General features: G+C 36.4%; 1 protein-coding gene across 4 annotated transcripts in view; it reads left to right on the top strand.

The window, feature by feature from the left end:
- The first annotated feature begins 14,512 nt into the window (after window positions 1–14,512).
- LOC149818883 (calpain-type cysteine protease DEK1-like) overlaps window positions 14,513–27,947 on the top strand; it is an 83,419-nt gene continuing 69,984 nt past the window's right edge. For all 4 annotated transcript variants that reach the window (XM_089985753.1, XM_089985751.1, XM_089985750.1 and 1 more), the window contains exon 1: window positions 14,513–15,161. In XM_089985753.1, the coding sequence (XP_089841879.1) occupies window positions 15,037–15,161 (125 nt within the window). In that variant the 5' untranslated portion in view covers window positions 14,513–15,036. The remainder of the gene's footprint in view (window positions 15,162–27,947) is intronic.

Below are 27,947 nucleotides of genomic sequence, written 5' to 3'. Positions count from 1 at the left end.
TCTCGAGCATGCCCAAATTAGCAAAAGTGTTTATTGGTTATGTATACTCATGAAGTTGAATATTATGTTAGTATAGATGTGCATATCATGAACACAAAATTTTTGAAGTTATTTTGATATTGCATTAACATGATCATGTGCATGTTTGGATGTTAGGCATGAGATGAATCATGAAAGAAAAATGCATGTTGCAAGCATTTGTTCGTATGTATATTCAATTTGTTTTGTATGTGCATTCTTATTGTGTATGAATGAATGTGCGTTTGTACATGTTTCAATTGTTGTGTGTGTGTATATTTACTGAGGATTTTGTATAAGATGCATTGGTTGACAAATGTGAATCATTGTAGGCCATGTGGGCCAGGAGCATGACTAGCTCCAAAATAAGTGTTATGCATTACAAAATTCACTTTTGAAATTATTTGCTTTCTAAATTAATTATGCTGTTAAAATTATGGTGGGCCAGGTCCCATGTTGTGTTTTGCATGTTGATTTGCAAAGCGATTCTTTTGTAAAAAATTTAACTTTTGTTAAAAAGATAAAAGAGATAAATTGTGTAATTAATATTTTCTTCCTTGATGTCCCTTCCACAGTGTGAGAATCTTGGATGGAAGTTTTCGGAAAACCGTGAGGATACTAAAACTTTACGTGTGATTGTGCCCCTGAACCCGATATGGTAATTCGCCTCATGGCCATGGTTTTAGGGATTTTTTAGCCACTTTGTTTGGGGGTAGTGTTGTAGATATAACTATTGTTATTGGTATACCAAGCAAGTGGCAGCTTGATTTTCTTGGTATTTCGATATTAGGTGTTGATTTTTAATGTTCTGATAGATGGTATTGATTCCTGATAATGGTCGAGGAATAAGTGTAGAACCCAATAATAAAATATAAATTATGTGTTAAGCTACAACTGAAAACCTATCTTAGACTTCGAGATTTGTGGTGCTCATTTTGAGTATCTGCAGGTTTAATGAAAAGTGAAACTAAACTTTTGTGCATTTAATAGGAACATACATGCAAAAGAGAACTCTGATAATAACTTAATAAATTGTTCATGCATATGCATTATAATCATGTATATTTATTGTTTTGCATTAGTTTATACATTCTTACTTGTTCTGTTTTACATGAGATATTGTTATTGCATGATAATTTCTTCTAAATGTTTGAAAGGTAATTGAATTATGAGATTGTTGTAGTTATGTTCTTTTGAAAACTTGCATGAATTTGATTTATGCTTTTTCTTGCATATTTAGATTTTTAGAGAAATTCGTACAAAGAATTTTGATTCTTACCCAGTACTTTGTATGTTTTTCACATGACCTCGAGCTCAGTGATGAGGGTGGTTGCATCAGAGAGCCTGCAACATCATGTGACTTACTTATGTTATTCTTGAACAGTTTTGCGCTATGCTTTTATACTTTAATTTAAATTTTGTTCTCATGCATTGGTTTATTGATTAATAAAGTTAGCTATTTAATGTAAAGATCACTTGTGGTTTGGAAGTTGTTAACTTTGTGAGGCCCCAAATCCTTGGGTTTTGGTTTCCGCAATTGTTTAAAAAAAAATCCACTTTTCAACGGGGATGAGTTGGGGTCATTACAACATAGATGTTGATTGGGCAGGGTGCCCAAATAATCGAAGGTTAATTGGTAGTTATCTTATGTTTATGTGACCAAATTTACTGTCTTGGAGATCTACCCAACAACACTCTACCGCAAAATCCAACACAAAAGTTGAATATAAAGCTTTAGCAGGGGGTGCCTTTGAATTATTATTGCTAAAACAACTTGTAAAAGAACTTTGGGTTGATTTTCATAGTCCTCCCACTTTGTGATGTGATAATTTGGGTGCAGCATATTTAGCTGCAAATCCAAGTTTCATGCTAGAACTTGGAAAGGCGGAAAATTGAAATCAAATTTGTTTTATCTCAACAACAGTTGGCAGACATATTAACTAAGTCGTCCGCAGGTCTCTCAAACTCATTAGAGTCCATGTTTTTTTATGAAAACTCCAAATGATAAGGTTAATGAAAATAAGCTTGGAGGACTCAAGAGTGGTCAAAATAAAGAGTATGAAACTATAAAGAATTTGTATAATAAGGAGTTCTCTTGTAATGAGAACTCTTACCGTTATGAGAGTCCCAACCAACGTAGAAAATTGGAGTTGGTTGGGAGTCCTCATATATGTAATGGTTCATGCAATTATAAATATAGGCTCTCGTCTCTTAAAGGAGCATGCGAGTGAGAGAGAGTTCCTCCTTGTAGTGGAAATAGGCATCTTTAGCCAAACCATGTTAAATTGTTGTTTTCGTGTGTGGGCATGTTTTTTTATCTTCTGCTCAAAACATGTGTGTGAGGGTCCGACAACCATGTGTGATTCAAATTAAATTCCTACAAAAATAAACTCATGATGACTATGGGCTCCACAAAAAAATGGAGTTGCCATGTTTGTTTCACTTGCATACTAAAATGGAGGGTTTCATATATAAACCCCCATTTTCACGTGTAAATTAGATGAAACAAATAAACTCCTTAGCTAGCCGGGAAATAAAAAAAAAACTTTCATCTAAACCACACTATTGGGGTAACACCTGCGAATTTTGTTTTAACTTTTATTCGAGCAAAATTCAAGTTAAATTTAGGCAAAATTTACGAGTTTAAATTAAACTAGGACTCTATTTAGGTCAGTTGTGAGCCATAGATCTCGTAGGAGATTAGATTTAGTGATTTCGGTTATGTGTTGGTTCAAAAAATTTAATTTTTAAAAGTAACCATCCTTTATTTTGGGTTTTCTAACTTGGATAAGGTTCAGAATTTGGTTGTTTAAAATTGATCGAACTATATTTTGGATATAAACTATGACATTTGGATCTAATTATGGATAGATTGAGTTGGATATAACTCAAGATTTTTTTATCCAATCTCATTGGATTGGACCCATAGGGTTGGACACTTCGTACAATGTTATTATTGTTCTAACAGAAATTTTGGTTGATCAATGGCTCACCTATTAAATTAAAATAAATTTTGATGCTCCTCATTTCAAGAGTATCGAAATCGACTGTCTACATACCCAAATCGGTGTTGATTTGAGCATTTTATCATCAATCAAAGTCCATAACTAATTGTAGATCAAAAATTAATATTTTTTGACATTGACAAATTTTTTTTGCCAATTTGTGTGCATGTGATTAAATCTAAGACTACCACAATGATCTACGTTTTGTGGGCTATCAAATTGACTATTTAAACATAAAATTATGATGAGTCTTTGGGTTTGTAAGCCTCCCAAAAAGTTATTGTCACTAGAGCTCAAATCAAGCTACGAAGTCCTCACTTTTCTTCTCTAGCTTAGTTAATTTCAAATTTTAATAAGTTATGACTTATAATTTATTTACTTATTTTATTAATAAAGAAAATTAATATATACTAACCTCTTATAATATAGATAAGACTTTTGCCTAAGTTTATCTATAAATAGAGGTCCTTTTGAGAAGAGATAACAAGGTTAGTTTTCTCCCAATTGAAGCATACATCTTTCTTTCTTCTTCCTCACATCTCTTTCTTCTTTCAAGATATTAAGGTAATCTAGACCTCTATTAGAGACCTACAACTACCTTGGTGAAGGTCTAATCTAGCTCGAAATGAGGAGCGAGTGGAGGAAAAAGCAATGGTATTGTTGCGAGAAGCGCATTTTCGATAGGGAATCTCTACTTTCATGATGTTTGATTTCGCGATGCATTAGCATACCCTCTTCTTTATTTAAGGCTTTGATTTACATGTAATTTATGCCTGGAACATTTGTTACTGTTAGATTTACATGGAAAAAATCAAAAACCCAAAACGATGTTTTAGAATATCGGTTTTGAAAAAAATGATTTGGAAAAGACTAGTTTCAAAACCCTAAAAAGCAAAAATCATATGAATAGTTAGATCTATATTTTATTGGATTGTTTAGCATGTATAATGAATATAAAAGGATATCTTTTAGTGTTTATCCATAGATCTTGATGCTGTAAATTTGTCGCTTGCTCAGATCTTGGTTAAAGGTACACAAAAATCATTTTGAAGAAGGTTTTGGCAAAAACATTTTATGGCTTCGATATTTTATGTTAAAGAAAGTTGATATGATCATATATTGTAGATTAGTACATGTGTAACATTATTAAACAACATGTTATTGCAAAAATAAACTATGATTTCATGTTGTTTAAGGTTTCTAGTGATTCTTGTATAGATGAAATTGTATTTGAGATATTCCATCAAGGTTTTGTAATTCTTGAATGATGAATGTTAATGTTTTAGCAAGATTAGTATAAATATGATCAAAGATGTGTTGTATGATGTTGTAAATGTGTTTAGAGCATAAAATTTTGTGATTGTATGGATTATACCATGATTATTGCTCTTGCTTAAAGGATATTGCATAAGTTTGAATCATGACTATATTCTCATTTTTTTATTCTGACCAGTTTAAAAAAAAATTGATATCTCTATACAAACGAGGTCAATAAAAAAAAATACTAAAGTGTTCTACACATCTAGGAATTAAATTTAGAATCATGTTTTATTCTGTTTGGTTCAGTATCGAAGCTGAAACATCTATTGCAACAAATCATAGGTTTTCTACCCTATTAGCATGACTATTTTGACCAAAGATTTTGAAATCTCTAAAACCCTAATCAAAACTTATCAAAATAAATTAGGAAAAATCTAAATGAAAGTTAACATGTATAACAAGATTCTGTAAAAAAAAAAATTTGACAAAAGATTTTTTTATAAATCTTGAAAATTTTCTCAAATCAGAATAAAGTTTTGCAGTTGACAGAAGTTGTCAGATATTTTTCTTAAATAAGGTCCAGTCCTAGAATTTTTTTGATTTTATTACGATGAATTTTGCAATTCTATTTTTTGGAATGTGTTCTTAATATGTTGGGGCAATCTCAGTAAAATATTGATGTTGAATTCAGCACCTATAATTTTTTATCAAATTTTCAAAATCGGGTTAACAGGAATTAGAAATGCACAGTATGGCATATATTGATGCCTAGTTGTATTTTACTTTGTGTAGCATCTTTATTGATGCTTAAATATGATATTGGATTGATATGTATGTTAACTTGATATATGTCATTATTGACTGAAGTGGGCATGCATAAATATCAATGATTAGCCTACCTTGACTCTGTAAATACATAATGATTATATTATTATATTGATTTTATGATAGAAACTAATTGAAAGCATGCATATGCATCTTATATATGCCCATGCATCTTATATATGTTCATGCATTTGGTAAATGTTTATGCATCATATTTGATAAATATTTTTGTAATGCAAATTAATGGTGAAAAATGTGTGCTTGAATTAATTGCATATATGCATTTGAAAGAAATTTGTGTGATGTGAATCAATGCTGAAAAATCTGCGCTTGAATTGATTGCATATATGCATTTGAAAAAAAAAATTGTGATGTAAATCAATGTTGAAAATGTGTGCTTGAATTGATTGCATATATGCATTTGAAAAAAAATTGTAACACAAATAAATGCAGAAAATGTGTTTCAAAACTGAATATGTAGAGCATATGTAAAATTTGTTTTCTGTAGTATATCCATGCAGAAAAAGTGTTTAAAAAATGAATATGTATAGTGCAGAAAATTATGCAATTGGCTTCATTGTTTTTAGCATCATTTAAGAATGTTGTGCTTAATTATATGTGCAGAAATTCTTGCATTTATACTTGTTGATTTTTAAGTGTTATAAGCATACTGAATTTAGACCGCATGTGCAGAAATTTGCTGCACTTCATGGATTGGTTTTTAGTGTCTCTTAGAATGCTTTTATATAATCCACTATGTAGGGATTTTTCGATACTTGATGGTTGTTCTAGTGACATGAGTTACATGTTGATATTCAACCCTTTTTCGAAAAAAAAAAATCTACACTTAATAACTATCTTACATAGCTTTGTTTGAGAATGTTGAATTCAGTCTATGTGCATGAACCAAACTAATTTTCTGTAATAAATTTTAGTTGATTTGTGTTATGAAAATATATATATATATATATATATGTGCATGAACCAAACTGATTTTTCTGTAATGAATTTAAGTTAAATTGTGTTATGAAAATATATGTGTGTGTGTGCATGAACCAAACTGATTTTCTGTAATGAATTTCAGTTGAATTGTGTTCTGAAAATATATATGTACATGTGCATGAACCAAACTGATTGTCTGTAATGAATTTCAGTTTAATTGTGTTTTGAAAATATATATGTGTATGTGCATGAACCAAACGAATTTTCTATAATAAATTTCAGTTGAATCATATTCATATATATATATATATATATGTGTGTGTGTGTGTGTGTGTGTGTGTGAACAAATAAATTTTTATAATAAATCCCAACTGAATAATGTTTCTAATATATATATAAGTGTATGAAAGATCCACATTTTTTTGAAATAAGTTATGGTTGAAGCGAGTTCCAGAAATGTACATATATATTTATGGGCTATAGTTGAATGCATGTAAAATTTATGCATGTTGTTTTGATGGTCCGATGCAAGCATGCTATATTTGAAATTGTGTGTATTGTTCCAAGGTGAGATATGCAATTGTCATAGTTTATTTATTTGTCATGTTGCTTGTATTTAAATACAGTATGTTAAGAAATTTGATTTTAGCGAACGTTAATATAACTGAAAGCCTAAAGGTTATGACATTAATCGAATAATAAACCCGTAATTGTTAATTTTGATAAAATTGAAAATAACTTTAGGTTGGGTGGTTTGGCACATGAATTTAATCTTGGTAGGTTATGATAATGGATTTATGATGCATTTAGATACTATATGTGTTGTGGGCTTTGTAAAAATATAATTTTTATGAATTACCCCAGTAAATTATTGGTTTTGGACCTTAGGAAAATGATTTTCCATGTGTGAGTCTATTGCACGAGTGGCAGTAAGGATTCGTCCATAACATAATGCAGTTTTAGGTACAGGAGTGACCTCATGAGTGCAATAAAGATTTTAGCATAAATAATATATATATATATATATATATATATATATATATATATATTGCTTAAATGAATGCATGGTGTAGCTTATTGGGCAAGGACCCAGGGTACTGTGTGGGTACACAGATATTTTTGCAAAGCACCTAAATTAAAAAAAAAATCATGGAACAAGTTACACAGCAGTATGGTTACACCCTACAAGATGTGAGCTAGTTTGCACCAACCCCATGGACTTGACGGTTGACATGGTGTGGGTGAGGTCCCATCTTTGGTCACTAGTATGAACCAATCCCCAACCATGGTGGCTTAGAAGACAATGACTCTGGAGAATTAGATGTCATTCTACGTGTACTAGCGGTAGTATACTATGACTTTTTCGTGGAAAGGAACATCTTGACAAAGGGTTCTAGACCTTGGTGCTGATGTAACCGCGTATTCATGAGGTTTAAGAGATTATGAAAAATATTGGTGATTGAAAATACACCCCCATGTAGACTGGTGAGCCTATAGCGACCCAAGACAATGGTACCCTCATGAAAACAATTTAGTAATATTGAAACCAATAATTTGCATTTGCATCATGTAGAGAGCAAAAGAGAAAACCTAAATAAAGAAAGTAATTAAAATATGTCCATGCATCTAGGATTATGTATTTCTTGGACTATGTTGCATTTTGTTGGCATTCCTTCTCGAGTTGATGATGTGTTGAGTCAAATCCTGAAATAAAATGGGTGTATGACTCCTAGTTGTTTTGTGAATATTTGGTAGGTCTTGTTCGCTCTCGGACGTAGCCTTGTTCGTTATCGTGAGACAAGGTCGAGTTTCATGTTGAGACATTGGTTAGTCTCACCCCTACTTCTTTTTCTCTTTTTAGGTACCCACAGATAGGCGGGCATTGGAGGCATTGGATGATGACTAGTGTGCTTTTGTGGACAAGACCTGAGACCAATTCTATTCATGAGACCTTGTTATTTTTTGGACTTCCACATGTTATGATTTTGAAATTTTGTAACTGAAAACTTTGTATGAATGAACTTTCATTTTGATGAAATAAAAAAGAGTTATTAGTTTTAAATATTGGTTTCAATTCAATGTTGTGGATGTTTCTCCTTAATTGGTCTTTATAAACCAAGCCCTTTTGTTGTGTTCTTATTTAAAAAAAACTTTGTTGAATTTTTGAGTGTCACATTAATGGAGTTAGGCACCACCAAAGCTCAGGAAAAAAACAAAAAAATGAGGAAAAATGTGAATAGTTAATCAAACCAATCTAAATGCAATAAATTCATATAAAACAGAAAATATGTGAAAATAAAGGAAAATATACTCACCACAGGCTTAGGTAGCCCTCCTAAATGATTTGGCAAGCGTGTGGTGAATCCGACAAAGCTTTCTCAATTCTGGGCCCTTATAGACCCCAGTCCAACCAAATGGGCCCAATAGGACGACAAGTGGCTTAGTATGATGACAAATCATTATTTTTTAACCCATGTATGGTGATAATTAATCATGTCTAATGATAAGTCAAAGGTGTTAGGTGATAAGTCAAATTTTATGACTTGTCATTAGACAATGTCCATCGAGGTCAATTTTTTTGACTTAGACAAAATTGACCTTGACTGCATTGACAAACTGACTTGTTTTAGACATATCTCCCTCATCATACATCATTTTAAGGTACGGTTTGGTGCGTCAGGAAGCTAACATCTTATAATTTTAATCATATTTTAAGTAAAAAACCAAATACAACATATTTGAGGGTCAAATCAAACTCAAAGTTTATCATACCTAAAAATAGTTTTTTTGACGGAACAAATAAACTTGTTTTGGCTATAGCTTTTCACTTTGATGTCATATTGGCTTGATTTTTGTCATGTTTAAAATCCAAGACCCTAGTTTTAACTATTTTTTAGAAAAAAAATCTCAAAGATGTTTTATAGGCCAAAAATTCAATAAAAGTCAATAGTATTTTATAAAATGTTGGGGACAACAGGCTTTTGGAATATGACTTTGGGTCAAAGATAACAACAACAAAATTTGGGTGTCTACAAGTACCCCTCTTTGTTGTTGTTTTCTAACAAAGAAGTAGACACCTACTTTTTTAAAAGAAAAGTAAGATTAACTTTGAAATCATACCTCTCTTTTCAAAGAGCTTGCTTTGACAAAGACAAATACTAAAGTGAAAATTTATAGTTTAAGTCATTTACATAGCTTAACATGAGGGTATCCCTGTGATGCTCTTCCATATGAGCAGGGATGTCTTGGACAAATGACCCTAAACCAAAAACTAAGCTAGTACCTTGTTTCATGCAAGGGTCACCCTTGAACTTTATAAATGAGTGAGGGCCTTTGTTGAGTACAGTTTATAGAAGACGAAACAAGCATCTAATCACATAAGAGTGCACAAACAATAGACATTTTTTTAAGAGTAAAACTCATTTTGAAAGAGGGGTGACACGAGAAGCATTCTTCTTTTAAAAATCTTGAAAAAAGACATTTTGACACGTGACAGTGGGATTTTGAAAAAGCTTGTAGGGTAATGGGTAAGTTATACTCTCACCATAGGTTTCAGACTGTAGGACATCCTATGGACTTAATGTCCACTATATAACAAGTTTATCCTAGGATATACCCTAAGGTTTGTTTTGCTGCAAAACATAGGTTAGCAAAATAATGCAAGCTAATACATCACAAGAACCTATTTTTGAGACAATGAAAATCAATTGCTCACGAATTATGAAAATAAAGGTGATTTAAAAATAGTATAAAACATCATATTAGATTTTGCATTTGGAGTTTAGATCCATGTAAATAGTAACATAATATATGTTAAACACTTAGATTTTGCATTTGGAGTTTAGATCCATGTAAATCAAGTGTGTACCATACCACCATGGAAGCACCCATATATATATATATAACATAATATATGTATAAAACCTATATAATATATATACACAAAATATATGTATAAAAGTGAAATGAAAACCTACCCACTAAAAAAACTACTAAACCTACCCACTAAGAAACATTTTATCGAATTTTTGGTGTTTTTTTAATCTGAACTTACAAATGTGTCCAACGTAATTGATTTACTAAAAATTGACACTTGGATCATGCATTTTGGATGGAAAATGGTATTTGGAGCCTCAACAATTTATGAAAATTGTAGGCCGTTGATTTTTTAAACCTTATAAAAACCTATCCATGTTTCGTAATTAAATGCTCGAAGAACCGATTCCTATAAAACAAGCACATAAATCACATCTGTAAGGTTAGAATTTCGAAAAAACACCGAAAATCCGATAAAATGTTTCTGAGCGGGTAGATTTGGTAGGTTTTCTAGTGGATAGGTTTTCATTTTCCATGTATAAAATATATAATTTATTTACATGTAATATATAAAACAAGCTTATACAAGCCTAGTAGAGCCGAGCTATCCCTGTTCATACTTGGCTGAATTACCTAAACAAACTGGCTTGTAGCTCAGTTCGCAATCCGAACTTCTGAGCCAAGCCAATCTCTCAACCCTGCTCACAACTCAACCGGCTTGGATTCTAAGTTTTCCAAAGATACACATGCAAGTGGATTGCAGCAAGGTAGATATACATCCGGTTGGAGTCCCACAATAGCCTACTTAGGGATGGGCCTGACTAGGATTTTGATCTTACCCAGCCATAGTCAACAAGTCTACCAAACACACTAGGAAAGCCCAGGATCCGGCTACAATTTGTCAGGCTAGGTTTAGATCCACCTGATTGGCAGTGGATCCAGACTCAGAACTCGCATATTACGACCAAACAAGTATCACTTAGTGGGTCTAACAGGGGTACTGGATCAATTTGGGAAGGATTAGATGCCCGCTTGAACATGGACTTGGTTGGCAATTGTTTTTAGACCAAACTGGATCTCTGACCCATTTAGCGCGCACGCGAGAGAGAGAGAGAGAGAGAGAGAGAGAGAGAGAGAGAGAGAGAGAGAGAGAGAGAGAGAGAGAGAGAGAGAGAGAGAGAGAGAGAGAGAGAGAGAGAGAGAGAGAGAGAGAGAGAGAGAGGTTTCCCTATAGGGTTGGACCTCATCAAGCTTATCAAAATTAGACTTTTGGCATTGCATGTTCGAGTTGGATCTGGACCTCTGGGTCCGAAACGGTTGCCTCTCATGTACACCCTTACGAGATGGTGCATACTTTGCACGCTAGTTGACGTTGTGCAATAAATCTGCAGCTTATTTTTGTGCATATGGTTGCTGCTTTTCACTGTTTTCTCCCCATCAAAGGTGGATCCCACCAAAATCTTTGCCCCGAAAATCAACAGTGAAACAGTGTTTCGCGGATTTGGTTCCCAAACAAAATCAACGGGCAAACAGTGAATTGCTTCTAGACTGATTGATAGTAGCTGGAGACGTAAAGAATACGAAGTTCAAGCATGTGCTATTGCTGTTGTACATGTCAAAATTTGATATGACTAAGTTGGGTTGTAAATGTGTCATTTGGATCCAACATAGTTGATGCTGGTCGGATCTTAGACCTTACTGGGTATGGACTCAATTGTGTAGTTTTCAACTCTTCATACAACCAAAATTGCAAAAAGAACTTGTTTATTGTACTAGGGTTACATACTAAGAAAAAGGTTTATCATGCTCGAATATAATTCCAGAAATGTTTGAATCTGGACTAATTTAAGCACATCTAGATCTTATCCAATATTTATCAGATACAAACCATGGTGGCCATTTTAACTTGCAGTAACAAGTGCCGTGAATTTTAAATGATACCGACATTTACTGAAGTCTGACAAGTTTCTTTCTTTTCTTTTTTGTTTTTTTTTCTCATCACTGAACATGACCAAGTTCATGAACTATTGAACTCATATTTTGATACTAAAATCGGGAAAAGCTATCCATGGAAATAATATATGGAATTTAGTATGATATATCATTCGTCATGTTGAATAAATGATATTTATTTATTTATTCTGAATTTCTAAAACCGTCAGCTGAGCTGAAATCAAGTAAATAGCCAAGCTGTTTTTTTTGGGGGGGATAATCCAAAGGCACATTAATTGGCTGGCCTCCGGCTGATAAAACCATTGAAGCCTCCTTTGCCGACCAGAAAGTAGACCTAGCTTCGACCTTGCAGCAAAAGACAATACCTGTAGTTTCACACTTATATCCAAGCTGAGTTAAATAACCCAAGTTGATGAAATTTCACTAATGTGTCTGCTTGATCATGGACAAGAATCAGAAGACCAGGTGCATGGTTTGTTTGAAGTAAAAGAATGATAGTCTAGTCAATATGGATGCAAATACAAAGAAGACGAGAGAGTCATTATATCTCTTGGGCCTTGATTGGATGTACCTGTTTATACAGAAAAATGAGATAATGTGGGATATCGTGCTGCTAGTTTGTTACAACATATATAGTAGAATATAATAGTGTTGATCAATTTGTACTCCTGCTAATTCGAAGAGGATATCCGTAACCATAAATACAACAAAGTCTAATTCGAAGAGGATATCCGGCAAATTTTGATCAATTTGCACTTCTGCTAGTTGGGTATCTTTAACAGTTTAATGCTGATGTTGCTAACATAAGTGGCAACCTAGCAACAATAATAAATAGTAGAATGTAATGGGAAATAAAAAAGAATAATAGTGAGTATTATTTTTATATTTATTGCCCATTTTTTTTCATAGCTCAATATTCATCATTACCCTTGCCAAGATTTGCTGTTTAATTCATCTCTCTCTCTCTCTCTCTCTATATATATATATTCTTTCTCAGCAACATTTATTTATTTGTATTCATCCTTTCACAAAAATTTTGAGCATTGATAACTATGAGTAAACCTCCAATGGCAAAAACTACCAGTTAATCCCATCTTTATATTATTGTTGCTCTTAATATAAATCACTCGTTGATAACAGCAAAGAGCCTTCTCGCAAGATTGAAACATTTCAAATGAATCATTTATGCACGTAATTCAACTATTTCCAATGCTAATCAGCCACTAAATCAATAACCTAAGGCTGGGTGGTCGTGACCCGGTTCTCGGTGAGGGTTTTCCTTCGTCATAAAAAAAATGTTAGCATGATGATGACACGGGAAAGTTGCATTCTTCTTGAAATGAAGCAAAGTAGGGATTCCAATTTGAACCCGAAATGCATGCAATAGATCTAAAATTTAAGCTCATATCCGAAGTAGAGTTGAACCCGAAATGCATGCAATATTGGTTCCAATTAAAACAGATTAGAAACAAGCATTTTGCATGTGAAATAATGCAAACAGTTCAGAGTTGACATAAGTTTGTAGACTTATCCAACATAAATCACTGCTGTGATTATGACTGGAACCCGAAGAGCCTAATTATATATATTCAGATATAATACGGATGCACTTTAATGGTGCAAACCCAGCGGATATATCTGGATTCCAATACAAGTATAACATGCAATTCCCAAATTTGGACATTTAAAGATTTGAATGTGCATTTGGATACGCTAAATAAGACTGTAAGATTCCAATAAGTATTTTAGGTTGGATGTGATTCACGTTCGGAACAAAATGTGACTTATTGCATTTTTTTTAAATGCAAAGATCGTTTTTTTTTTTTAATTTGATTCAACAATAGCACATATGTTTTGGATTGGAATTAAATCTGCCTAATCAGATTTGACTGGGATTTGAATCTACTGCCTACATTTCAATTTTTGAATTGGATCTAAGATGATTTGGGTTGAATCCAATCCATTTGCACCTATAAATTGCATATTTTGATGTTACTGTGAACATCCATACATGGACATAATGTGACATTCAAATAGGATCTGGCCGAACTCGATTCATTTGCACCACCAGTTGCAGTTAGGGTTGGAAATGGGTCAGGTCAGGATTAACCTGGTATTGGATCCATTTGTAAGCAGACCGCTTGGTTCTCGATCTGCACCCCTTCAAATCTTACATTCAAGTGCGAAATCCGGTTGAGATATGGACCTCTTTTGGTATTGGATCTCCCAAAAACAGATTAAATCTCTTTATTTCCAAGTGAACAAGATATTCCAAATATATTGTTTTTCAAGTGAACAGGATCAAATCCATCAGTGTCGACCCGGATCCGACCATATTTTCCTATATTGTCGTGACCCGGATCTCAATAGAACCAACGATGTTTCTTCCGGACCTGTCCCGCATTCAGATATACACTGTAGGGATCCAGCAATCTAAGTTGGATCCAGTTCGTAAATGGGTCAAAAATCCGGACCGGTTGTACCCATCTTTAATAGTTTAATTAATAATGCAACTAATAATTATAGGCAGCAAGCAAACAGAAAACTAAGTACAACAATAAAAAAACAAAAGACAATAAGGAAAAAAAGAAAAAAGAAAGAATAATAGTTGGTATTATTTTTCATATTTATTGTCCAAAGTTTTTTTTTTCAGAACCCCACATTCAGCATTTCCCTCGCCGAGATTTGTTGTTCCCTACCGTTTTTACTCTCTCTCTCTCTCTCTCTACAAAACCCTCGCTGTGGAAGTGTGTCGATAGTGGCCCTCTTCTTCTTCCCTTCCGTTTTTCGTCGTCTCTTCGTCTTTCGTCCGTTTGCAGAGAAACCCTAGAAATCCGAACCCTAGAAAACCCCATCTACTTCACATCCTTCCTCTTCCCATCGCGGATTCTCCAGCGTCCCCTTCTCTGGGGAAACCCTAGATTCGGGGCCATCGAGCTCGGTAGCCGTCGGTTGGAGGCCTGGATGAGCGTCGTCTGGGGCTCCTTGCGTTCCACAGGGAGGGAAAGAGGGATTTTCTTCTTCTTCCCCTTCTTCGTCGCGGCCGTGGAGTGCTTTGAGCTCGCTAGGGTTTAGGAGGAGTGTGCTTGCAGTGTTGAGGTATTGTTGTTGAAGAGAAGAGAGGAGGCCATTTCGTGGCGGGTTAGCTTTGCGGGTTTCCGTTCTCTTGGAACCGTGCTTGGGCATGGGTTGTGGGATTTTGGTTGGCTTTTAGAGGATGGCTGCAGGCGGGCATAGCGTAGCGGTCGCTTGCGCCATCTGCGGCTCGTTGCTTGCGTTTCTGAGCTCGCTTTCCGTTGCCATCCTTTGGGCTGTAAATTGGAGGCCGTGGCGGATATACAGGTAACATTTCACCTTATGTTAACTGTTTGTCATGATAAGCCTCATGTTCTATTGTATCAGATTTCAATCGTTTCTTCGTAAAAGAACATGCGAAATTGATTCTTATTTTGCATGCGATGAGATTGCTCGTGTTGTCGTTTTTAGAAGCATCCTTATAGAGGATGGTAATGCGTTACTTTTGGATCTAAATCATCCCTGCATGTGGACGGTATGAAATATGACAATTTTGTTTCGTGAATCAGTTTCTACTCCGTGTTCATTTGTGGAGAATTCTTCAATTCATTTGCCTTTGATGGTAGGATTCAATTGTCTACCTTGTATGTTTTGGACGGAAATCACTGAGTGTGCCGTCGCTGCTTTATTACTTCGAGAAACTGCTGAACTTGCATATTTTTTCTCCTATTCCCGGTATTCAGATTGGTTGATGAGTTCCAGATATCCCTTCCCCTCTTCTCCCTGAAAACACTGTCCCGTTATTACAAGGAGGAGCTGTTGATCGTTTGTTATGTTACTGGCGGGAGAAAGTTTGCAGGCCTCTATTCTTGCATTCTACCTAAAATCTTCGAATATAAGCATTATTTATGGCCTTCAAGTGTGCTGATTGATCTATTTCTGGAAATCAGTGATTTGTTTATCTATTTTAGGGAAGTCGTCTGATTTCTTTTTCTGATCGTAGGTGTTTGATATTTTAGCATGTGAGGGGTGCCCGATTGGGAAAATTGGTTTGAATGTAACCTCTGCCCTTTTGGACAAGTTTCTGTTTTTGCATCCTTGTACGAAGTTTCGAGGGTGCAGTATAAGAAAGCCTTATTGTCTTCATTTGTAATTTTGTTAACGCATAAAATAAATATAGGTTTTCGATACATACCGTTTTCTTGTCGCGGAAGCGTAAGAGGATCGTCTATGCTTGCATTTGCCCAACGACTACGTGCCCTCACTTGGAGAGAACGACAAATCCATGATCCAAGTGCTCACTACGTTGATTCACCACAAAGACACACTGTCTTTTTCTTTCTTTTCACTGCAGACACTGTGCACAAAGATCTCTCTCTATTGAGATCTTAAGCACCCACTATGCACAACTTTTTACTGTTGAAATTTCTTTCAGGCATACGAGAACAACACAACACTCTGTTCTTTCACTCTCTGCCTCTATTTCCTCTCACTGCAGCACACAAAGGCCCAGCCTTTGTCTCTTTCTTCTGTGTCTCACACCCTCTCTCTTCTCTCTTAAGCCCACAAAGGCCCAGCCTTTTCTCTCTGTGCGTCTCACACTCTATGTGAGTTTTTCTTCTTCTGTATTCCCTTATGCTCTCTACGCATATCAGGAATCAAAAATCCCTAGAAGAGGGGATAATGGGCAGTTATCAAACCGCCCCTTTCTCAAATGGTGGGTCGGGTCCGGATCTCGCCCATCATGGGCGGACCCGGTACCCAACCCAACATTCTCCCACTCGCACATGATGGGAAGAGATCTTAGAAGAAGGAACATCAAACGTGTTCTTATGGTGAATAAAAGTGTATATATACTGGCAAATGGATTGTGCGACCCGTGAGCTTAGGGAGTGAAGGTATATTATATACCAGTTAGTGTAACATAATAGCCTAAACTTGCAAACAATAAGATAACACAAAATATACCTGCACAAGCCAGGTAAGAAGCTCAATGTGTCATAGATCAAATACATTTTTCACATTCTAGCATACTGACAAGGTCTTCCATTATGTCACATGTTTCATCATAAACTCAAACATCCCCAGGATGTGGTAAAATAAGCTAGCTTTTAATATGTGCATAATCTGAAAATGTCAAATGATCTTCCTTTCCAACTCTTATTCTTTGATTCAAGATAAGTTGCTTTCTCAGACATGTTCTTTTATACCAAATCAGTCATGGCATTAAGCAACATGCTAAAGTAGCAACACTCATCTTTCTCCTTAAAATAAGGTCAAACGTTAATAAGGACACCAATATATATATATATATATATATAAATATATATATATATCAAGGACTCACACAATGAAAAAGCAAGGATCATTTTTCATTTCCTTTTGTGGTTGACTTATAGTTATGGTGCGACATACGTGGTATGACTCACGTATTACGGCAAGACTTCCTCACTCCAGTGAGTGTATGCATACACCATTAATTCTTTGTTGTACAAATCTTTACTAGTTCAGTTCCTCCCCGAGAAACTAACTTGAGTCCTTCAGGATGCACCTTCCCATGCAATGTCTATCCAAGTCTTCAAATCTGGTCAACCAGGTTACCCTTGAGATTTAAATAGCAAGGTCGGTCTCTCCATATAGTTAAATATACACGAGACCTCATCCTAACCCAGTTAGGGCGATGCATCCCATATACGTATATTTGGCGAATATCATAACTCATTGTACTCCCACTCTTTTGAGTTACTGTCACATGATATTCCCAAAATCCGACATGCTTCTTAATCCAGCAATCCTAGATTTTGTTACATCTTATCTCAGCCCGCCCACAAGCAGCGTCTGAGGCGATAAATCTGTGTGAGAATATTTATCTCAAACTTGGTAGCATACTCATATAGATGTGCAACATGCTATACAATGATCATAGAAAGAAATATGAAAAACATCAGCACATCAAATCTTACAAATACCCATAGATTTTACATGTTTAACATAAGAATACCTATTAATCGGCTTAGTAAAGGGATCTGCCACCATATCTTGGGTATTAACATATGCCAAGACAACCTTATTTTAGATACAATGTCGCGCATATACTTGCATGTCGTGTCTATATGTTTGGTTCTATTGTGAAACTTGAAATCTTTAGCAAACGTAATTGCCGCTTGATTATCACAGAATAAACTCACTGGCAGCTTTGCTTCATTAGTGAGTCCCAAATGTTTGATGAATCTCCTTAACAAACACATTCCTGCACTGCGAACGAGCCAGCAACAAGTTCAACTTTCATTGTGGACAAGGCTACACACGTCTGCTTCTTGCTACACCAAGATATAGCCCCATTGTTCATCAAGAACACATATCCAGATATAGACTTACGCTCATTAGGGTCCTCGCCCCAATCTGCATCCGTATAGCCTACTACACACATGTTACCACCATGGTAACAAAGAACTGAATTCGATGTGCTTTTAAGATATCTCATAATCCTCTTGACAACCTTCTAATGAGCTTGTCCTGGATTAACTTGATATCTACTCACCAACCTTACTGCATAACATATGTCAGGTCGGGTGCACATCATAAGGTACATAAGGCTGCCTACTGCACTGAAGTAAGGTACTTTAGACATAGCTTCTATTTCTTTAGATTCCTTTGGACACATCTTAAGATTTAAATCATTCCCTTTTGCAACAGGAGTATCTATGAGTTTACAATCTTGTATATGAAATCATTCTAAGACCTTCTTTATATATAACTCTTGTGAAAGTGAAAGAAGTCTTTTTGAACGATCTCTTTTAATCTCTATGCCTAGCATAAAGCATGCTTCACCCATGTCTTTTATTTCAAAATGAATATTCAATCATTCTTTTATGGTTTTTAGAAACACTAAATCATTACTAGCCAATAAAATATCATCTACGTATAGAGTTAGAATTACAAATTTTGGACCTTGACACTTAAGATAAACACAGTGGTCCTCATCAATCATAGCAAAGTCATTGCTCATGATTGTCTCATGAAACCTTAAATACCAATGTCTGGATGACTGCTTTAATTCATAAATGGATCGTTTGAGCTTGTATACTTTGCGGTCAAAGCCAGCAGTAACAAACCCCTCGGGTTGTTCCATATATATTTTTTCATCCATTTTTTTATTTAGGAATGCAGTCTTAACATCCATCTGATGTAATTCTAAATCCATGTGTGACACTATGACTAACAAAAGGCGAATAGAGGTCAATTTGACCACAGGAGAGAATGTCTCTTCATAGTCTATCCCTGCCGTCTGTGTGTATCCTTTAGCAACCAAACGAGCTTTGTTTCGCTCGATAGATCCATCGACATTCCTCTTAATATTGAGAACCCATTTGCTCCCAATAGGTTTTCTTCCATTTGGAAGATTAACAAGATCCTAAACCTCGTTGGATGCCATGGATTTAATTTCCTCTTCCATTGCCTTGCGCCATTCATCCCCTTTAGAACAAGATAGATCATCTCTAACACTCTTAGGTATCTTATCATCTTGGGGCATAACCACAAAGCAGTGTTATTAAAAGCGTGCCTCAAGGCGCAAAAAGCGCGCCTCGCCTCAAGGTGAGGGGCTTTGTGCCTTGAGGCACATTCATAAGGCGCAAAAGCCCTGAGGCGCACGCCTCATACGCCTTGAGGCGTACGCCTTAGGGCGAGGCACGCCTCAAGGTGAGGCGTACACGCCTCACCTTGTTTTGGTCAAATGGGTCACTATCCAAATCTACTGCATCAGCGAGCTCCGAAACGTCGACACCATAGGAAACATTGACAATGGCCTCATTATTTCGAGTGTAGGGAACGATATACGGATCTAGGCGATAGCTTCACCTCAAAATTAGAAGAAAAAATAAGAAAAAAACAGAAAAAGAGAGGGAGCGAAACACTTACCTTCAACGTCAGGAAGCTTTGCGGCCTCAGACCCGAATTTTTTTGGCGAATTCGCCGCGAAGAGGAAGAGGAGGAGGATGAAGGAAGCAAAGAAGAGTATGGAGAAAGAGCGATCGCCGATTCCCTCCATTTCCTTCACCGACTCCCGGCCTTCTTCATGCGAATCGAGCAACGGAGAGAAGGAAAAAACTTTCTTCCTTTTTTTATCTTGCTTTGGAGATCAGAAGGGACAACAACGAACTCGGTATGGGCGAAGAGACTACAGAAGGATAGGGATTTGGGATTGTTATAAAGAATGAAGAAAATAAGATTAAATAATGGAAACTAGGGATTTGAAGCCTTCGGATTGCAGACAATATCTGTTTATAAATTTTTCTGTCAGAGGAAGAAAGTGTACGTAACCATGAGTTATGGTGATGGAGACGTTGCAGTCCACAGGAAAGGGGGGCAGATGAGGTCATGCTGAACATGAGCGTTTTTGCTCATGCGGACATCGTGGCCGTCTGTTTGCATTTTGGATGAATGCCACACGATTTTGTTGACTTTTGAGCTTTTTAAAATGCAAATCAGATGGCCACGATGTCAGCATGAGCAAAAACGCTCATGTTCAACATGACCCGATCCGCTACCCTTATTAGACTATCCAGTTAAGCGGGTCTGGTTTATAATGGATCCAAGGTCCTACCAGATATAAGTTAATCGAGTCCATGTCCAAGTCTAGGCACAAATAAAATATATACATGAGGGAAAATGTTTGCTATCCTTTGTTGGTTCCAAACCCCTTACTTGAAGCTCATGCGGCGAAGGATGTGTTGGCCAAATATGATTCGATGGATGTGTTCGACATAGTCAAAATAATAAGAATAGACTCTTATATATTATATTTAAATGTAAAAAATATGATTTTTTTTTAAAAAAATTGAGGCTTACGCCTCGCCTCAGATTTTGGTGGAGCGCCTCGCTATGCCTCAATGCTTTTCACAACAATGCCACAAAGGCTTCCCCTTTTGATTTGGAATCTCCGACGAGGAATTCTCTTCTTTGAACTCTTTCGAGTTGCCAGATCTTCATCAAAATCGATATCCACTTGAGTGTTACTCTCACTATCCAATAATGGTATAGACACATCCTCTTGTGTCTCTAAAACATGATGATCAATTTCTTTAGATTGATCTTCATCATCCAATTCATAGAACTGGAAGTGACACTCTATCTCTCTTCTTTTAGGAAAGTCACTTTCAATAAACGTGGCATCTTTAGAATCTATCTCAGAAATACTTCCATCTGTATTCTCCCCTAAGAACACGTATCCTTTTGAATGTTCACAATATCTTATAATGATACACTTCTTTCTCTTAGGACCCAATTTTCCCTATTGATGTGGAAGATTATGGACATATGCATCAGACCCTCAGGGTCTGAGATAAGTCAAATCTGGCTTTCTGCCTTTCCATAATTCGTAGGGAGTTGAAGAAATAGATTTAGATGGTACACAATTTATTACATGAGCGACAATCAACAAATAATCACCCCAAAAAGAAATGGGTAAATTTGCCTGCGCCATCATGGACCTGACCATCTCTAAGAGGGTCCTATTCCTCTTTTCTGCAACACCGTTTTGTTGCGGAGTTCAAGGAGTAGTTAATTGTCTATCTATCCCTTTATCATCACACAATTTCTTGAATTGTTCGGATAGATATTTACGTCCATTATCTGTTCTCAGAGCCTTGATTCTATGATCAAGTTGATTATCTACCATGTTCAGAAAGGATCTAAAGCAATCCAATGCTTCAGATTTATGTGTAATTAAATACAAATGGCTAAATCGTGTATAATCATCAATAAAAGTGATGAAATAAGGGGCTCCATGCTTCGTTGCCACGTTCATTGGCCCACATATATCAGAATGAATTAATTGAAGAGGATAGGTTGCTCTAATTGCCTTTCCAAAAAGCAATCGTGTTGCTTTTCCAGCAAGACAATGCTCACATTATAGGCACTTCAATCTTTGCATGGGATCTCAAAAGACCCTCTCGTGCGAGCCTATCCATTCTCTTTTACCCTATATGTCCAAGTCGAGCATGCCATACAGATACATCCACATCCATATTATTATCAATTGAAACAACAAGAGAAAAACATTTATCACTAACATTAAAACTTATAAGTTCTGTGTCCAACACATAGAAACCATTCATCAAGCAACCAGAAGCAACTAAAGTTTGTCCACAAATGATGTCAACATTGACATTCAATTCAAACACAAGTTTATAGTTTAACATAGACAAAGCAGAAACTGAGATCAAATTTCGTTGAATCTCTGGAACATGCAGAACATCATATAATAATAACGATCGTCCTCCTCGCAAATCCAATTTGCAAGTCCCGATCCCTTTGACTTTTGCTCTAGTGTTGTTCCCTAGGAACAACCACTTCGAACCAGATGGCATCTTCCTGTATTCGACGAAGTTTGTGCGGTCTTTGGTCACATGGTCGGTGGCTCCTGAGCCTACAATCCACATAGGATTAGATTCAATAATTAATGCACAACTACAAACATTTGCACTTAAAACATGAGTTATGAGAGAATGTACCTTCTCCTGCTCATGACATTCACGAGCATAGTGACCCAAATTACCACACTTAAAACATTTTGCATTTGCCTTATTTTTCTTGCCACCACGCTTCTCAGAGCGCTGATAAGGCTTCTTTTCTTGCTCTTTGTCTTGTCCCTTCTTGAACCTTCTTGGTCCATAAAAATTCTTCTTAAAAGATTTTGGCCTTTTAAAGCTTTCCGCCACATATGCCCTCATGCTAGATGATTGAGTAGCTTCGAGGCGATCATTTTCTAGCTCTGCATGACAGGCGATATCATCGAAAGTCTTAATATTTTCGTTATGAGTCATATTTATTTTCATATGCTCCCAACTATGTGGCAGAGACCGAATCATAGCCTGGACCTGCTGCTCATCTGTAAGGGTATGTCCTGCACTATTGAGCTCTCTTATCATATTTGCCATCTCTCTGAGATGCTGACTCATAGTATGCTGAGGGGACTTCCTGTATGAATCGAACCTGATGGTCAACCTTCTTAGCTTTCTAGTTGATGTTCTCCCAAACTTATCTTTAAGGGCTATCCACATCTGTTGAGCAGTCTTATAATGCTCAAATTGACACATTATGTTATCCTGCATAGAACATAACATGATAACACGCACAACAATATTCATGCGCTTCCATTTCTCATAGGTCTTCATGTCCCTACGAGATTGTGGCCATTACCAATTTCAGGTCGATCTATAGTATGATTGAGAGTCTCCAAGGCCTCAACCTCCTCCAGTGTAAACTCAATCTTTCTATGCCATATATCATAGTTATCACCATTCAGTTTCTCAATCCGTGCTAAATCCATTATAGATTTACTTGGTGCAGCCATGTCCTTTTAAAATAAGAGTAAAAAACAATGCACAAATATGTTATTCAAGCATGTTACAATCTAATCAGTAGCACATCTATATGCAGTCATAATCACATGATTAGATAAGATATAATTTCTCTCAGGGCGTGGAATCGAAAGCTCACTACGTTCGCAATCATCTCCCACTTTCCCTAAGACAATTATATTTATCTAAACTGTATTATGATTGTATAAATAAGATATCAACACATACATTAAGTACTTCTAAAGTACTTCAATCTCCTTATATAATTAATATGATTATATCACATTCATCCAAATTCAGAAAAAAATATTATATTATATGGATCCGGGTATCCCCAGCATAGAAGTGGCTTAACCAAGGGAGTTTACGGCTCCACCCGCTGGCCATTGGCCTCGACCCACATGGACCCTGACCATGCCAGGGTTCGGCCCCTAAAAAAAAAAATTTGCGGCCCTGTTGCAATACCCTAGCCCGTGGCTGGTGGGGCCAGTTCTGCGGCTTGTGCCGCAGGGTCGGGTCTGAGGCCGGGCCTGCAGCCGCAACAGTCCACCTGGTCGGGTCTTGGCCTGCGGCCTGTGTCGCAGGATCTGGCCCAAGGCCGGGCCTGTGCCGCAGCAGCCCAGGTTTGCAACCTAGTCGCTGGGCTTGCGGCTGCAGTGGCCCGCCCGACAGAAGACCCACTTTGCAGCCCTGCCACATCATACATGGGTCCAAGGTCAGGTCTATGACTCAACCCATAGACCTGCGGTACTATATCGGGCATGCCCTATAGCGACCCCACAACGTGCATCCACCATGAACACACAATGGTCCCGATCACGTGTATACAGGGATATATCCGCAAGCAAAAGTAGCATAAATAAACGAAGCTCTGATACCAATATAGGTTTTCGATACATACCTTTTTCTTGTCGCTGAAGCGTAAGAGGATTGTCTATGCTTGCTTTTGCTCAACGGATACGTGCCCTCACTTGGAGAGAACGACAAATCCACGATCCAAGTGCTGACTACGTTGATTCACCACAATGACACACTGTCTTTTTCTTTCTTTTCCCTGCCGACACTCTGCACAAAGATCTCTCTCTATTGAGATCTTAAGCACCCACTATGCACAACTTTTTACTCTTTCAGGCATACGAGAACACAACACTCTGTTCTTTCACTCTCTGCCTCTATTTCCTCTCACTGCAGCACACAAAGGCCCAGCCTTTGTCTCTTTCTTCTATGTCTCACACCCTCTCTCTTCTCTCTTAAGCCCACAAAGGCCTAGCCTTTTCTCTCTGTGCGTCTCACACTCTATGTGAGTTTTTCTTCTTCTGTATTCCCTTATGCTCTCTACGCATATCAGGAATCAAAAATCCCTAGAAGAGGGGATAATGGGCGGTTATCAAACCACCCCTTTCTCAAATGGTGGGTCGGGTCCGGATCTCGCCCATCATGGGCGGACCCGGTACCCAACCCAACAATAAATGTTCTCATAAATGTTATGCATGAAAAATAATCCTTTGAGCAAATTTATGTTGGTGGGCAGCTGAAATGAGTTCAGTCTATTGGTGGTTGTTTTTGGTCATGAGTTAGTTACTTGTTCAATCACATGTCCTGCCTATGTTTACCCTTCAGTACCATGTGGAATGAACATATCATACTGTCACATGACTGTGGGGGCTCTGAGTGCTAGTACTTGAGTAATGCAGTGTATAATAATAATAATCTCTTGGAATGTGGTCATGATTCTTGCACAGAAGCACATGTTCTGATACTACCAAAAATTTAAGTGCTTTGATAACGTCTTAGGTGAGTGATGCAGAATCGTAATTAGCTTTCAAGGCACACATTGCATGTGTGTTTTGGGACTTGCATTGATAATTTGTGGATACTTGTTTGCAGAAACACATGTTCTGAAATTACAAATTCAACAGTCAAGATCCATCATGGTGAAATAAATGGTGACCCTACTGGATGGTCTTCAATGTTTCTTTCCCGTGAGAACTTTTCATTTATGATATCTCCAGCTATGTCATTTAGGTATGGGATATGGCATGGGTACAAAGCGCATGATAAGGAAATTTGTAAAAGGATGGGTACATGGGTACAAACAGCATTGTTACCAATGAAGGTAAGGAACTAATGAGCTAGAAATCATAGGTGGGTGCAAGTTGTATCAACCACATAGATGTGTTCATCATGTTTTTTTTGCTAAGGATCAAGCTGTGAATCATGCTTTTCTGATGTAAACACATGATTTTTTGAGTTATGAAATGCAGGCGCATTGTGGGCCATTGATTTTGAAACTCCTTTAAAAAACTAATTACTTTTCGTAATCAGATGATTCATAACAAGATTCCTACTAAACAAAACATGTAGATCACGTCCGTGTCATTTAATCTATGAAAAATTGGAAATTTTTGAAAAAATGAATGATTTCTACTCATTAGTTCATTACCTTCATTAGTGGCTGATATTTACCCATATATATAAGCATATGGGCACATGCAAAAGTGCAAATTATGCTACAGTTTACAAGGTGCTCTGATGTGAGACTATAGTTTGTTGTCAAACATATGTAGTTAACTAACCGAAAATGATCAGCAAAAATGATCAGCAAATATGTAGTTAATGGTAGAGACTTTTGATGCCAAGCATGGGCTTCGTATTCGATGGATCATACGATGGATAAAATGAGTTAAGTTTGTTGCCTAGATGACCTGTACCCAGGAATACCTAAGTACCGATACTGGGTCTTGGTAGTACCATGTACGTGGATTTCTAGGCATATATGCAACCAATCAGCAATTCTGATATGGTTAATGGTTGCATCTATTTGATTCATATGCCTTGTAAACTACTTTATACGAGCCATATGGGGGTGATGAAAAATTTTCTAGATCAATGGCATTTAAGGACATTTAAGAGCATGGAGTGAGAAGGAGACGGTAGAATTGATATCTACATGGCCGTATCTGTGTATGGAGATGGATTTCCTATCTATCTACACCAATGGTATCCCTAAGAAGCACATAAATCATGTTACATGCTTGAAGATTGAAAGGCCTCTGGTTGGTAAAACCCTTGAGATCCCGCCTGCACACTTGGGGAGTACACCCATCTTTAACCTGGTGGCAAGGGTCACACCTCCTTGGGTTTCAAACCATAGTCGTCCCTCTCAGGTGACAAACCATGATCACCCCTAACCAGGAAGGCCGAGTCCTCATGGGCGATGTGCCCACATATATGAGTTATTGCTGTGTAGGTTTTAGCTCTGGGATCCCATTCTGGTGGCACATGTAAACGTGCATCAACAGGTGTTTGATGTTTATCCATCATTTCCATCATGATCTTTGTTCTCTTAGCGAGGCTTCATTTTGCTAGTTTTAAGGGAGAAAAAGTGGACAACTGAATTTAATCATATTTTGCGGTAGTTATGTTTTGCTGTGTCACAAATATTACTGCTAATTTTTGAATATCATGATTTTATCATGGTATTTCCGTAATCTGAAAAAACATGAAACTGTCAAGAGTTTTTGAAATGAACATCTTTTGTAATATTGTCATATTATTTATATTTTTCTGTATTTTTATAAAATTTTATATTTTCATATATACTGGTATTTTCGCAAGAAAAACCAGAATATGTGACATTGTCTTTATTTCTTTTCCTGACTGTGGCAAGAACCATAATTGAATCATGGAGGCTTTTTACCTACTAATGGGTCTGCTTTCTCAATTTCTTTGTGAAAGCTTTCTTGAAGAGAGACTGCATCTATGTCACCTGGGTGCGGGTACGACACAGCAATTTCAAAAAATGTGGGTATGGGGACACAGCTATATATATATATATTAAATATCACATAAATATAAAATAAATTCAAAATAAACTGAATATAATCTAAATATATATGCTATATTTAAAATATATATTATATACTGAAAATATGAAGTTATAAACTGAAAATATAATTGTAAATTATAAATTGAATACAAACTTGTATGTACAGAGGGTAAAATGGTGTGTCCGAGTGTCAACACGGGGATACGCGTGTCGACACCGGTACCATAGGTACAGAGGGCAAAATGGAGTGTCCGGGTACCATAGGACTGCATCCTTGCATCAGCCATCTGAGGAAAAAATTATAGAAATGTGTTATTTGAGTTGCCAAATTGCATGCTTAGATAAACTTTTAGCTTAGAAGAGGCATTGGAAATGAATGTCTGTATTCATGTGATTTAGAAATTTTATGCAACCAACTTTGGATCCTACGAACATGCCATCAATGGTACTTGCATGCCTTAGAGTCCAGGCAATGTGATTGAATTTATTTTTTTAATTGAAGGCATTCTATTAGTTGGAATTAAAGAAAGGCAACAATGACAAATAATCATAGTTTTGCATCTCCACCCATTCGATCCAAGATAAAATCAGTTTTAATCCTTTTTTGCTTTGCACACAGAAGTGTGTTTACTTGAATTCATTAATTGCTAAGAAAGCTGGAGGAACGCTCATTAAAAATTAACCACCCAAACCACCAAGCAGAGATTAACCACTATTTTCAGATAAGTTTCTAGACTTTTACTCCTATTAACAAACCCCTTATTCAAGATTTGGGTCCACTGATTCATATAGGTCCATCCATGCGTATCTAAAGAGTTGCTGAAAGATAGACATAACAAAAGTAGGTGAGGGTTCAATCCTGTAAAACATGTGATTGAACTACTGGACACGATTAATAATTTCATTTTTGAAGTTTTTAGG

Source organism: Nuphar pumila, chromosome 13 (assembly GCF_984573655.1).
Source record: "Nuphar pumila chromosome 13, dmNupPumi1.hap1.1, whole genome shotgun sequence".
Taxonomy (NCBI): domain Eukaryota; kingdom Viridiplantae; phylum Streptophyta; class Magnoliopsida; order Nymphaeales; family Nymphaeaceae; genus Nuphar; species Nuphar pumila.
Note: the sequence above shows the minus strand (reverse complement) of the source record. Positions and strands in the feature narration are given on the sequence as shown.